This window comes from Sceloporus occidentalis, unplaced genomic scaffold (genome assembly GCF_023333645.1).
Source record: "Sceloporus occidentalis isolate IW3139 unplaced genomic scaffold, rSceOcc1.0.p SCAF_67, whole genome shotgun sequence".
NCBI lineage: Eukaryota > Metazoa > Chordata > Lepidosauria > Squamata > Phrynosomatidae > Sceloporus > Sceloporus occidentalis.
The window spans coordinates 4066857-4082552 of NW_028317047.1; the positions used below are offsets into that span (position 1 = coordinate 4066857).

The 15696-nt window shown below is 36.2% G+C and overlaps 1 protein-coding gene across 1 annotated transcript in view; it reads left to right on the top strand.

Annotated features, from left to right (window-relative positions):
- Positions 1-12458, top strand: part of LOC149286664 (POU domain, class 6, transcription factor 2-like) — a 275293-nt gene extending 262835 nt beyond the window's left edge. Inside the window, exons 8-10 of the mRNA XM_089493834.1 lie at positions 1780-1948; positions 7179-7347; positions 11954-12458. Coding sequence (XP_089349960.1) covers positions 1780-1948; positions 7179-7347; positions 11954-12458 — 843 coding nt within the window. The remainder of the gene's footprint in view (positions 1-1779; positions 1949-7178; positions 7348-11953) is intronic.
- The last annotated feature ends 3238 nt before the right edge of the window (positions 12459-15696 follow it).

The following is a 15696-nucleotide window of genomic DNA, read 5'->3' on the forward strand; positions in this document are numbered from 1 at the left end:
ACATTGGGGACCCCTACACTGGCTGGATGTTCCTGGGCGCACACTGTGTGAGCAAAAAACATGGCATGCAGCCTATCATGTCCAGCAGTCGGCTGCACTTATGTCATGGCCTGGTCGGTCCTGTCGACCCCAGTCCAGTCTTGATTTAAGAGACATATAGTCATCCCAATAATCACCATTGCATAAACCTGCCTATGTTATCTTTAACATTTTTAAAATGTTTCCTGCTAATGCGTAACATGTAAAATTGTATTTAGTTGTCCTAGAGATCCTCTGGTCTCCCCTGATTGTCTCACTGCACTGTTAAATTGATAGAGGTCTGTGTTAATGACTGCTTGTCAGACAGGTAAGATAGGTGGGTGGTCCCACTTGGACACCATCTCTATCCTGCCTCCTACCAAAGGTTTTCAGTTTTTGGTCACCTGAAATGTTTGGGGGTATGCTACAGTGGGATAAAGCCTTAGTAGCAGTATTAATTGTATTTAAAACATATATTGAAAACAAATTTAGAAACAAAATGTGCATGCAGCCTACTGTACATAGGCTGGAGTAAGAAAAAATAGAAAAAAATACTTCCCCTTTAAAAGCACAGGAAAAAGAATACTTGTATTTGTCAGTGTCTAAATGTGATTCACGGGGATTAAAGCTTCCAATTATTTTTCTCTTCTTGGCCTGCCCAGCCAAGCTGTGGAGCAGTCATTTTTGCTCAGTGGGTGCTCACATTTAGAGAAGGTGCAAATAGACACAATCATAAAGAAATGATTGACATTTTACTGCCATTTTGTAAAGGTAATTCACTAATGCTATCCCTATATTTTTCAGACCACATTGTGTGTGAATTTCAGTTTTGTCTATGGCAGCTTTCAAGCAACTACAAGCAGTCAAGTGCTCCATTTACAAAATGTTAAGGCTACATCATAAATCTTTTATTTCATCCACAAGTTTAAGGTTGTCGCATAATCATTTAACGCTTAGTCACATTTAAGTCATCTTCAAAAGCTGCATGTTCTTTTATATAAATCATCCTTAAGAGAACACCAGTAACCAATATTTTTTGTTGGTGGAGTCTTAGGATTTTGGCCTACAGAGCAAACTATTCTCTTATGGTAAATATTTTCCAATACCCTAACATTTTCCTAATTTCCCTCAATGCTATGTCCTTTATATCTATCGATTAAAACGTAGAAATATAAAAAGTAAAAACAAACATGGTCCTATTAAAAAAATGCACTTGCAGCTTTGGTAGTTCATCTATTAGTGTTTAGTTTTATTCAGATGTCACTATATGTAATGAAGGGTCAACACATGAGCTTAAGGAGTGAGTTGGTCTGACATAATGGATAGTTAACACCTTAAAAGCCAAGGGTGTTTTGCCATTTCTACTCCATGATTTGTCTTTTCTACTAGAAGGGGCACTGTCTTATGTTGTTTAATGGTTTCTATTTTTTGTTTTTGAGAACAGGTAAAACCACATTTCTTATGTGCCACAGCAAATAAAAAAAAATAGTATTGATTTGTTTCAAACTGTTTTTTTTTATGGGTAGGCAATTTCCAATGCCATGCCATTAGTGTCAATAACAAGATATACAAAGTGCGTTTTGTGAGGTGTCCTTCAAACTGTTTACCAGCCCTAAACTGTGGTAGGAGTGGAAATTAGAGTTATATATATTAAATTATTTTTTATCTTAATCTTTTACCTAAATGACTTACATGCAAAATGTATATTGAAATTTGTTTCCTACAGCATACATTGATATAACATTTTTTCTTGAAATTTAGCTTCATCAGCCAGCACAAACACCAGTAGGCCAGGCAACATCACAAGCCAACCTTCTTCACTTAGCTCACAACCAAGCATCTTTATCGCAAAGTCCTGTCCGTCAAGCATCTTCTTCTTCTTCCTCATCTTCTTCCTCTTCAGCTTTGAGCGTTGGACAATTAGTCAGCAGTAAGTTCTTTTCTTATAGTGATAAATATAATTTGCTTAACAAACTTCCAAAAGCTCTACGAAAAGATTTGGTTGTTGCCCATTAAATAAAATATCATAATATAATGTTACTGATGTTTGAAAGGAATGAACTGTTTTTCTTTCCTTACCTCTTGTTTTTATTTTTTTGTCTAAATATAACAGCATATCTTGTGTGCATAAAATTGCCATTGTTTTGCCACCCTTCCATTAACAAATTATGAAAAAAACATAAAAATTTTTTATTTGCAATACCACATACAAATATATTAAATGTAGTTCTTAGGACATTGAGTGCATGTAAGTGGATCTGTTATTTAATTTGTTTCTTATATGGTGAAAATACATTAAACAACATTATTAATTTTAATACTAAAGCTTTTTTGGAATACAAAGCGCTTCAGTCTATGAGCACCCTCCACTTTTTTCACATGAACAGAAGCTAGAATTAACCATTCCTTGGTGATATCCCCCAACATTTCAGGTGTCAAAATCAGTACACCTATGTTGAGGTGTGTCGCTAGATGCAGGGTTTGGCCAAACATACACTTTACCCGAAGAGCCACCTTGCACGGCCAATTGGGTCTTTACCACAAAAACCAGGACGCTCCTAGGAGAATATACACGTTGTTAAAGTATGTGGAACATCACCTTTTTTAAAGTTAAAACACTGCGTATGATAATATATAGGACATTATATGAAACTGGGTGAGCTATTGATTTTTGGTTTAAAGTATAATATTTTCTTCTGCAAATCTTCCATTGTCATTTGTGTACATCACAATGCTTATAAATGTAATATAATTACCATTGTTCTGCTCCATTTACCTTCCAAATAAAATTTTAAAGAGTGACTTCAAAGAGTTGCAACATATAGAAAGTTATGCAAAATCAATAGCTTTTTTGATGCAAGCACATAAAGCTTGTAAATGTGATAGCTTTAGTCTATTAGACTAGTGTCTAACTAAAGATATAAAAAAATACCTGAATACCAATATTGTTTATCATTCAGTCAGAACCATTAAATTTTATGTAATAAGGACTTCCTGCACAAGTTGGTCTTTCATAAATCTAGATATAAATGCTATGGCTTAATGGCCTACCATACGTTTATTATGTTGAAGTGAAATTGGTGACAGAATAAACTAAAGTTTTAAGGAACAATAATGCAGACATTATACAAGAATTTGAAGGGCACATACAATCAAGGTAAGCACTAGACTTGGGCACCAGGGGGCTCTTCGTGTTCGTCTTCGTGCTCGTCTTCGGGGAAAAAAAAATCTTCGTATTCCGCGAATATTCGCCCGTTCCTGTCTTCTCTTCGGGCGAATATTCGTTTTTTCTTCGTTTTTTCCGGTTAAGGGGTTAATACGGGGTTAACGCAGCTCTGGCGCCAGTACTTTAAATGTGTGTATCAGCAACTCCATTGGTCGCCAGCAGGGGGCCTCCTGCTGTCGACCAATGATCACAGTACCATATATAGCTAATATATTCTCGGGCAGAATATTCTGCTACTCAGTGTAAAACCAACAGAGGGCAGCATTCTGTCCGATGATATATTAGCCATATGTGGCAGTGTGTTAATTTTCATTTATTAATTATTTAAATAAAATATATTTCCATGATCCGCTGGTCTCCCCACTGCAACAGTTAAATGTCCGCACTCACGGACATTAATTTTGTCGAATTTACAAACTCTTTTTTTCTATTTATTTTGGGTTTTTTTGTATTAAACTGTTAGACGAAAGGATCATGGGAATAAATGCAAATGAGCACACGGCCCCATATGGCTTATATATCTTTGGACAGAATGCTGCCCTCTGTTGGTTTTACATTAAGTAGCATATGTTTGAAATCCAAAGTTATTCTGCTACTCAACGTAAAACCAACAGAGGGCAGCATTCTGTCCGAAGATATATTAGCCATATGTGGCAATGTGTTCATTTTCATTTATTAATTATTTAAATAAAATATATTTCCATGATCCGCTGGTCTCCCCGCTGCAACAGTTAAATGTCCGCACTCGCGGACATTAATTTTGTCGAACTTCCAAACTCTTTTTTTCTATTTATTTAGGGGTTTTTTTGTATTAAACTGTTAGACTATGGCTAATATATCTTTGGACAGAATGCTGCCCTCTGTTGGTTTTACGTCGAGTAGCAGAATAACTTTGGATTTCAAACATATGCTACTTAATGTAAAACCAACAGAGGGCAGCATTCTGTCCAAAGATATATAAGCCATATGGGGCCGTGTGCTCATTTGCATTTATTCCCATGATCCTTTCGTCTAACAGTTTAATACAAAAAACCCCCAAAATAAATAGAAAAAAAGAGTTTGGAAGTTCGACAAAATTAATGTCCGCGAGTGCGGACATTTAACTGTTGCAGCGGGGAGACCAGCGGATCATGGAAATATATTTTATTTAAATAATTAATAAATGAAAATGAACACACTGCCACATATGGCTAATATATCTTCGGACAGAATGCTGCCCTCTGTTGGTTTTACGTTGAGTAGCAGAATAACTTTGGATTTCAAGCATATGCTACTTAATGTAAAACCAACAGAGGGCAGCATTCTGTCCGAAGTTATAGTAAGCTATTTATACTAAGTTAAATGTCCGTACCGGCGACTTTGTTGGTCGCTGGCACTGACATTTAACTGACACAGTGGGGAGACCACTGGTGTCCCTGCTGTGTCAGTTAAATGTCCGTACCAGTGACTTTGTTGGTCACTGGCACGGACTTTTAAGTTAACTGGTGCAGCAGGGTCCCAGGTTGCTTTTTTTTTCTGCCTAGCAACTAGTGGTAAGGGGCTGTGCGAGTGAGCCTATTGGTCGCTTGCACAGCCCTTTACCCTACAGATTTCTGCTCCCATTATCCAACGCAGCATTGCAGGGGTTAACGGGAGCGGAAATCAGGAATTAAAAAGGCTGTGCAAGTGAGCCTATTGGTCACCTGCAGGGTCTTCCTCTGGCATCAACCAATTGTTTACACTGCCCTGTAACCCCTGACGACGAACCTTCTGATTTCCACTTCAGTCAACTCCCGCGATGCTGTGAAGATAAGGTAAATTAGATGGGGGAGGGACCGGGTAGATTAGTAGACGAAGGCGAAGATTCTTCGTGTGTGAGTCTTCGTCTTCGCCTACGTTTTACCTGCACTGTCTTCTCTTCTTCATGTCTTCGGAATGAACACGAAAACGCACTCTTCGTGTTCGTTTTCATGTTCGCCCGAAGACGAATGCACAAGTCTAGTAAGCACCCCCCCCCATTTGTGGAATTAGAACCTAGAGCTATGCAAGTGTGATGCCTATTATCATCTTATTACATTTGGGTTGTGTTTTTTTTTAAACAAAGACTTGCAAACGTGTAGTGTACTTTATAGTTTGTGTATGATTTAACAATGAACATGCCAAACTAGATAACATATCCCCACATAACGTGTCCATCCACAATTCTAACATAGATAGCCAATGGAGCTTGAAAACTGGACCTTACCAGTGGTATAAATATGAAGTTATTAATACATGTATTTCTTAAGAAAATAAGAAATAAATGCATTATGTCAACTTTATATTTATATCACTAGTAGGCATCATCTTAAGTCCCTGTTCGTGGATGAATATTCCTCCTGATTAAGTTACTTTTGTTAAAGTAAACCATATTTTCATGTTAATTACATATCAGAGTCCAATTTGTATGCACTGCCATGCATTTTAATCCTACCTCATTTAGGCAGGCATTTTTTTAGCTATTAAAATAAGACAGTGAAGAAATTGTATTAAGCAGCAGCCAATCACAAATATACAATCAAACATTGATGTTTTTGCCAATGCACATATAATGGGCTGCTGTTTCAGTGACTGAGCATGTGCAAGAAGTTTACATACAAATGTTTCCTGGTTTCAGTAACGGCAGCCAGGGGAGGACATAAATGAGATAGATGCAAGAGACTCCACCATACGTTAACCCCTTAACGACCAATGGCGTGCCAGGCACATCATGGCATTAAATAAGCTTAGAAAGTGATCTAAGGTCTCCTTCTTTGCTTAAACGATGTTGCTGTAATGCTCAATGTCAAGGCATTCAACAACACCAAAATCTGCAGCAGGGGCTCCATGTGGCCCCTCTCTGAGGCATCAATGTGAGCCATATATAATATGTGGGCGGATGCCTGATTTAAAAGAGCTTAGGAGGTGATCGGCAATCTTTTCCTGAGCTAAATGGTGTTGCTGACATTCATCGTTAACAAGATATTCAGTAACACCGAAAACCCACCCCAGAACTCATTGTGACTAATTTTTTACCATATTAGTTTCTAGATGTTATAACAGACCTGTACTATTAAACCTAATATCTCAAAAAACAAATTATAATATATATATATATCGCAAAAAGCACTTGGCCTTCATATTCCCCATTGGTTGATCAGTTTGTGTCCTTGTAGCTAATTTATGAATTCATGAATTTCATTTAGGCAGAAATTCGTAATTAAACATATATTAAAATGGTGACAAAATACATTTTAGTTACTCCTCCACTTTAAATGTCACTGCATTTTTTGTATTAAAACAACAACACTTTTAGTTTTCAGAATATGCTTTGCAGTCAGGGATCAACGGCAAAAAATTGGGCCTCCAGCTGCTGTGTCATTTCCCTTGATAAGACTTAAATTGACTGCATTATCTGGCACCAAAGGAATCTTCTTCACCTAGTATGATTCTACAATTATATGCCCTTTTGGAATGAAAAATATGTCCTTCCTGAATATTCAGCTCCACATAGCAGACAAATGTAATCTTATGCATTAGGTTTTATTTTAGTAAAAAAATATTTTTAACAAATTTAATAAAACAAATTTTGTCATGATTTCAATTAAAAATTAAAAAGGTATTATAAAGGTATAGTACCTGTTAACAATGAAAGGCAATGTGAGGCACTGTGCGTGGCAGTAACCTATTTTGCTGAATTCAAAGATTAAAAGTTAAAAATATATTCCTCTTATGACTTAGTCCAACAATATGGACAAAACACGTCAGTGACCACTACTATCTTGAGGATTTTTGTGTTTTTGTCCGGTGTCATGGAGTAATTTTGTATGTGGTAGATTTGGTGGTATTTTCATCACAAAGCATAATGCCTATCCCTTATCATTTTAAAAAATATTGATATAATTACCATTACATTTTTTGTTTGTTTGTTTCATAGACCCACAGACTGCCAGCGGTGAGGTGGATGGAGTAAATCTGGAAGAAATACGAGAATTTGCAAAAGCTTTTAAAATACGCCGCCTATCCCTTGGACTTACACAAACTCAAGTGGGGCAGGCATTAAGTGCAACAGAAGGCCCGGCCTATAGTCAATCTGCCATCTGCAGGTAAGCAATGCTGTTAAATTGGACCTGTCACCCCAAAACCATTCACATTAATAAATAAAACAACCTATAAGACACATTGCATTATAGAGCTATTCAATAGCTATGTAATATTGTATAACAAGTTTCAGGCCATAGAACTAATTATAATTACTAGTAGCATTTATTGGACACTTTACTCCAACCCCATTCCTTATATTTTTGCTCCAGTTGAAAACATGTTACAAACATTTTGTAAAAGTGCGAAACAAAAGATCAGTGAAAATTCAGAAGCTACGTGCATTATTGTAAATGTCATATACTCTATATTAAGCACGTGATTTAACTACTGTTAATTAATGTGAAGTTTTGGGGGAGTTTCAGGTAAAACAGCACTTTTTTAATTCTATATTTGCATGTTGTACATGATTCAGTTTTCAATGCATGCTTTAAAATTCCTAGACCAGGGCTTTTAATTCATTATTTCACATTATCTATCAGTTAAACCTAATTTTAACATTTCCCCATGTTAAAAAAATCAGATTATTCCGGTAACAATAAAACAGTATACCTTTATTATAATTATAAACATATATCTGTAGAAGCTATAAAATAATAGTGAACCGTTTTCAACAATATTTAACTTCAAATGATTGTGTTTTCAATGAAAAGATAAATTATTTATTAAACTAAACAGTGATTTGATGCAGAAGATACTGAGACGAAGTGTAACAATTTTGTCTAGAACAGTTTGGATTTTTTTAAGTAAGCTTTTAATTTGCAAATTTATTTCAAGCATTGACATCATGGCTATGATTGTAGCAAAATCATTTAGCAAAAAGGGTAGTATTGTTTGGGGAGACCTTGGTGCCCTCTTCCACAATGGAAATTGAAAAACCAAAACTGAACTAATTTAAGTGGGTTTTGTTCTTGGTGATCCATGAAATGCTGTGTCTTTTTATCCGCTTTTTATATTTTTAATGTATTCCCCGTAGAACAGAAGTGTACTTTTCCTGCCGTTTAAGACTAAGGTTATAAATAACATCGGTATGGGGTACTGAGCTTGCAGCTCACATTTTGTTCAATGATTTTCCATAAAACCCATTGATTGTTGTTAAATACAAAAAGCTCCATAGGATCCTCTCACTTCTATGGCATCCCCTACTGTTTTTTCTTATAAGATACCTCCCTGTAGAAAATAACCTTTATTCAGTCTATACAAGGATACCACTGCTGGGAAATTTGTTTCTTGACTTGTATATTGTTATACCAAACATCATGTAGTGAAAAATCGGCTCGGAGAAGGAGCACCAATGATCTAAATTGTACTTCTTTGTTGCACGCTAGAAACATTTAAGGGAAAAAAAACCAACAACATGTAATTGTTCGGTAATAAGATTTATTAAATCGATATCCATTGCAAAAATTATTACATAATACTTGGAAACGTAATATATCTGCTCTATGGAACACATACTTCATAGGACAAGAAGATATTGCGTTAGGTATTTGCTCGATTATAAGACGAGGTTTTTTCCAGAGCAAATGCTCTGAAAATTACCCCTCGTCTTATAATCGAGGTCGTCTTCTAATCAGACCTCATTCTGCTGGGGCCAGGCTGCTTACCGGGCTTTGGTCGCGAGCAGCGTCGCTCCTACTAGCTGCAGGAGAACAGGAAGTTAGCACAGTCCTCACATAACTCTGCCTCCCCCCTCCTTCCTCTGGGGGCGGGGCCAGAGAAGTTGCTCGCACAGCCGGGCCCCTGCAGAAGTCTGCGAGTGGGAGATCTGCAGTTCAGGTAAAGGGGTGGGGGAGGGTTTTTGTGATTAATGTGTGAAGTATGTGTGATTAATGGAATGAATGAGTATTTAAATGTTTGTGAATGAGTGTGTGTGTGATAGCATGGATGTGTAAGGGGGTGGTGGTGGTAGCATGGCATAGGGCGGCTGTAATCACACTACTATCATCCCCAGGTTCCAGCATGTACTGGCTGCCTTGGCTTGATAGGAGTGTGATTGCTGTTAGTAGTTATATATATATATATATATATACCTCCAGAAATGCATTTTAACCCCCTATATGCCACTCGGCCCCATGATATGCCTTTTAACCCCCTATATGCCCCTCTGCCCCAGGATATGCCTTTTAACCCCCTAAATGCCAGAGTGGCATATAGGGGTATAAGGCATATCATGGGGCAGAGGGGCATATAGGGGGTTAAAAGGCAAATCATGGGGCACAGTGGCATATAGGAGGGTAGAAGACATTTCTGGAGGCAGAGTGGCATATAGAGGGTTAAAAGGCACATCAAGGGGCAGAGTGGCAAATAGGGGGTATAAGGCATTTCTGGGGGCAGAGTGGCAAGCCTGGGGGCAGATGTGCATAACTGGGGGGGGGCAGGTTGGCAAATAAAAGGAAATAAAAAATATATATTTTTCTCAATCATAGCTTTAATTAAATATGAAAAAATTGTTTACATTAATTAATATTTACTAGTAAAACATTTTTCCTATAGGGTAGTCTTATATTCAGGCTTTTTGTTTTTTTCCTAAATTAATATTTTTATTTTGGGGGTCGTCTTATAATCAGGGTCGTCTTATAATCGAGCAAATACGGTAGTTCATATTACAGAATGGTTAAACCCTGCAAAAACAATTCTTTCATCATGTCAGTTTTACTGATCCTCAATTTTGTTGACTGGGCTCTGAAAACTTGAAAATCATTGTTATTACACCAGAAAAAAACTGGATGATTTCAACCCATCTCACCAAAGCCAAAGCATTGACAGATCTGGGTACCTTAACTGTGACTTTCATGGGTGCTGAGAAACTTGGACATTTAATATATATTTCATATCACAGACAATTTAGGAACATTCCCTAATGCTGGAATTCAGGAGGTTCTGTTATAAACCTACTACATACCAGCATATCATACTTCACACACAGGATTTTATTTTTTTTGAAAGAAGAGAAAATTATATGAAGATAAGGGGTTGATTTGAAAGGCTTTGAGTTAATAAAAGGCTCTACAATTTTAAAGAAAGTGTGCTAAAACATCCTGCTTGTAGTAATGGTTAATGGCAAATACAATCAAGGCTTTCCTTGAATGCCTAGAAATACATAAACATATCTCTGCAGAATAAATAAAATAGAGCTTTCCGATTCTAAGGAAAATTGGCAGCTTGGGTGAGAAGATTGGTTCTTATCTGCCATCATTATCCATGTTTCTATGCCTCTTCAACATGTGCGGCTAATAGCTAAAAGAGATGTTTGTACAGCATGGTTGTTGCATAGGAACCTAGATATAGTGGATGTCACACTGGCTTCTACAGCACTGGATATTCTTTTTCACTGTTCCAAGTGAGAAACCAAGTGTCTCTTAACATTTGCTACCTCCAAGCATCTGTAGAATCCACTCTGCTTGATACTTGCAGCTTCTCTGCTTGATACTGGCAACTTCAAGCAATGAATTCTGTTTAACCGTAAACGTCTCTGCACTAAGCAACATTCTGTAGCTTTACTAATACTATTCTAGTTTAATATCAGATATAAAAATGGAGGAGCCAGCTTTTAGATTGTTAAATAAACCAAAATTTGATAAAGGATGAATTAAGTTACAAAAGGGATATTCTTAAAATATATATTTTTGAATTAAAAACTATAATACTGAATAATGGTATATTGATTTGGCGCAATATATTTACTGTACAGCAATAGAGGCACAAAATCATATTTGACTGCAATACAATCAAGGTACACTTAATAGTTAAAACTATACTGGGAAGTATTCAAATATGGTTTTGGCAAAGCACAATATCACTTTCTAAAAGGAACTGCTCAGTATCCATGAGGGCATATTGGTAACATCTAGCCCAGGACAACGCTATTTTATTGGTTGGATATTTAACCAACCAAAACATCACATCAAGACTAACCTTTAATAGATTGCAATGAAAATTATAAAAAATGACACAGAAACATTATCCACTCGTGATGCAAATATTGACAGGCTCAGGCTATAGATAATCTCATACACCCGACATGGCCCCAAAAAAACAATTAAACAAACAAAAAACTAAAAGTATAAAGTGTGGATACACTGCCATGGTACAAAGCAGCAGAGGGAGAAAATGTCCCCCTTGTAGCCACAAAACCTATATTAATATCAATGCAAATTAACTCATGCAGTGAAATTAAACAAAAGACATATATTTAACAAATAAAAGGATGCATATGCCAAAGGGCATATATACATCTGATATAAAGTTTTTTAAGCACAACCTTCACGTAAGTAGAGACCCTAAATGTGTATTTAGATGCTACAATTAAAAAATAACACGGATAGAAGATTTGCATGAAGAAAAACAGCTGATGACTTATGCCATATAATTAATTTCATTTTATTTCTTGCTTGTTTTTTTCTTACTTTGGGTTCTGTCATAATGTGGGAATGCTTGCATCCATAAAACCATGCATGTCTGTTGAGTAATGTTTTATTTAGTGCAGTTTGTCAATCTAAATTAAACTAATTGTAAATTACCTCTGCCAGTCCATTAGTCAGGCAGGCAGGGTATCCCACCCTGGCAGAGCATCAGTGTAAGACTCTTCTTTTTCAATTTTCCCCTCAGACACACCATCCTGAGAAGCCACTTTTTCCTACCACAGGAAGCCCAAGAGAACAATATAGCTAGCAGTCTGACAGCCAAACTGAATCCTGGCCTTTTGTATCCTGCCAGGTTTGAAAAGCTGGACATCACTCCTAAAAGTGCCCAGAAGATAAAGCCAGTCCTTGAGAGGTGGATGGCTGAGGCTGAGGCCCGCCACCGAGCAGGTATGCAGAACCTGACAGAATTTATCGGCAGTGAACCTTCAAAAAAGCGCAAGAGGCGCACTTCATTCACCCCACAGGCCCTAGAGATACTGAACAGCCATTTTGAGAAGAATACACACCCTTCTGGACAAGAGATGACAGAAATCGCTGAGAAGCTTAATTATGACAGGGAAGTGGTTCGGGTTTGGTTCTGTAATAAGCGACAAGCTCTCAAGAACACAATTAAACGTTTAAAACAACACGAACCAGGCACAGGAGTCCCAATGGAGTCTTTAACGGACTCAATGGAAGAAAACTCTTAAAACACTCAGCATGAACTCTGTTCATCACTCTTGTAAGTAAAAAAAACAAACTTAAAAACAGACTGATGGACGGAACAATTTATGAACAATTTATTAATGTATTCGTAACTTTTCCAAATACAATGCACAGCACTTAGCGTGTATGTGTGTCCGTGTTAGAAATAGTCCTAAAATAGAAAAAAATACTTTTTTATGGAAATCACAAAAAAACCAAATAACTATGATGTTTTCAGTATAATATGACAATGAGAACATGTTTGAAAACCAAGAAAATCTTTTAACTGATTAAAGAAAAAACAAGCCTGCCATCTGGAGGATGAATTGTAGACTCAAGTGCTCATTCACTGGGAAATCCTCTGTATTAACCAAAGTCTGAAACATGTTATTGCAAAACTAGATTGCCTATCATCTGTTTAATAAGTATAATGTTGTTGTTCACATATTTGCTGTCTAATGTAAGAAAAATGAAATATTTATTTGCTGGTTATTTATTTTGTACACGTTATTGAGAACAAAAATAGGATTTTCATCCATTGAAAAAATTGGTAAAGCAGCATTGCCTAGACGGTATATTTATTTATCTTTATTTTTAAATGTTATTTTTGTCCCAAACCTAAATGTATATGTCCTTTATAATTATTCTGTTCATTCTTAACATATGCAGAGAATGAAGGGTGCATTTTTCTTTATCCTATAAAAAAAATTGTGAACCGGTTTCGCTATGTTCTGCAACCATGTTAAGGTTCTGTGATTTCTTTCCAAAATCTCTTAGCCAAAGAAAATTCCAGAGGTTATGATGAATAACAGATCAAGATGCATAAACCAAATGCAGGTTGAGGGTTTCAAACTCTTTCCCTTACTTACATTTTTCACTATTGTTAGCAGCCAGCTTATTTTATGTTTCCCTATTTCAATACTATCATGTGTACTTTGTGGAAAGGTGGAAATGATTTGCTGCATCATGGTTGCTATGTTACATGGTTACAATTGTACAAATGGTTAAATTCTTCTTTTACGTGGTCACTCACATATCTGGATGTTTGTAAAGGTTTCAGTGTCGGTAGGGTTGTCAAAGCCATGTTCTACAGCATTTTGGTAAAATATCTAAACAACATTATATAGCATTCACTAAAATGCCCTGCATGCAACACCTAAACACATCTGTATTAGTCAAAATCCCTTAGCAAAACGAAAGAATTAAACTCCAACCTGGTTGTGGTGAGTCTCCTAATTAAATTTGCTAAACATAAAAATAAAGTTAACAAATGCTGATGAAGGTGAAGTTCAGTTCCAGTGAATTTGTGTGGCCTGATTTCAACAATTGTAAGGACTCTATTACATTCAATCAGTTTAACCCACTGAGCGACCGTTTGACAAGTAGTCTATTGCTGATTTAATGGTTAAGCATGTCAACTGCTTTTTAATGAAACACACTATTGTGTGGTCTAGTTTAATCTCATGATCTTAAAACGCATTCAATTATGAAATACTGTTGTAAGGGACAACATAAATACATTATTTTTTAGCAAACCGCAAACAGTTTTTTCCATACCATTTGTTAAAAAGTTACACGCTTATTGAGGTTTTATTAATCACTAAATTCATACTATTGTACATATCATAGGGTAAGAACATTCCAGGAAATTAAAAATAATTGCAAAAATCATGATTTCTACTGTATTCGGGAAACCATTTTACTTAAACTTTTATAATTTTTGTATTATTCTCTATGTGTTATATTTCTTCCTAAATTAGTTTCAATCTATATACCATGCTTAGCGAAGATAAATAAAGTCAAAGTTGTATATACTTAAACCCTTTTAATATCCACCATTTTCCCTTGCATACAGTCTGCACACACTGATTATATATATATATATATATATATATATATGTATATATATACATATATATAAACACACACATATATATAATGTATAAATACTGTCAATAGTTTTTGTACAGATTTGCTATTAGTGGTCTTTGTTGTCAGATACTGTAGTTAGAATGCATTCAAGAATTTGCCATTATTGTGTAACTTTTATTTCATTATAAAAACGTTGACGTTTTTCCTGGCCAGGGGTCATGTAATGCATTTATTCATTGGTCTTTTCTCTGTGAAGATGTTGTGGCAGCAGCTCCACTGGTTTTGTTAAGAAAAATAACTTTAACACATAATTATGAAACATTGAAATCAGAAATCATCGATAGAAATTTATATATATTATATTTCATAATCACCCTTCCTCTCTTGGATTATTTGCTTTTTTAGGATCAAACAAATAATTTTCATTTTCCTATTTTGTTAAAATTGGCTCATTAATGCCTAAGATCATTATCCAAAATAATGCTACATGCAGTTGTAACTTGGGCATAGTTACTTGAATAAAGGTACTGTGAAACCAACTAGCACAATTCCTTAGGTACGCTTGGACAAAGTCAGGGATTTTGTAGGCACATAGGTGTATAATAAAACAATTATTATTTATTGTGTAGGTTAAAACACAAGCATTAACAGAAACACCTATGTATGAGGAAAAACAACAGGCTGAGGAACAGACAGACTCACTACCAATGTGAGGTTGCTGAAGACAGTTTAACGTCAAAAGTCATACACCGTGACAAGATTGAGCACAACAACAAGACGAAAGGTAGTTATACTGCATCAGCAAGGCCTCTCCCAGGTTCTGTTCAAGCTCTTTTGAAGAAGCACAAAGAAACGGTCAATGATAAGGACCATAGATACAGTGGTTGGCAATCGGAAGATGTCCAGTAATGCCATCAGATTAGCATTGGCAAAAGAACGAGAAAAGCTGGTACTTTGGTCAGAAGAGGTCTTTATGGAGGATTTGTGGGCAAAAAGCTTTACCTCCAACATGGAAACAAGGCTAAGCAACTCAACTATTCACGAAAAACACAAAAACTGGGGTGCAGAAAAATGACAGTAGGTGCTCTGGACTATTTAGCTGTAGCAAAGGACAGTTTGTTCACTGAAGGGCTGTAGAGAGGTATAACAATAAGTGTTTGTAGGCAACAGTGAAGCATGGTGGAGGTCCCTTGCATTTCGGCAAATGAAGTTGGGGATTTGGTCAGAATTAATGGTCTCAATTCTGAGAAGTACAAGCAGATATTTATCCATTATGCAATTCTATCAGGGAGACATCTGATTGGCCCCAAATGTATTCTGCAGCATGTCAATGACCCCAAACATACAGCAAAAGTAATTAAGAACTCCAGT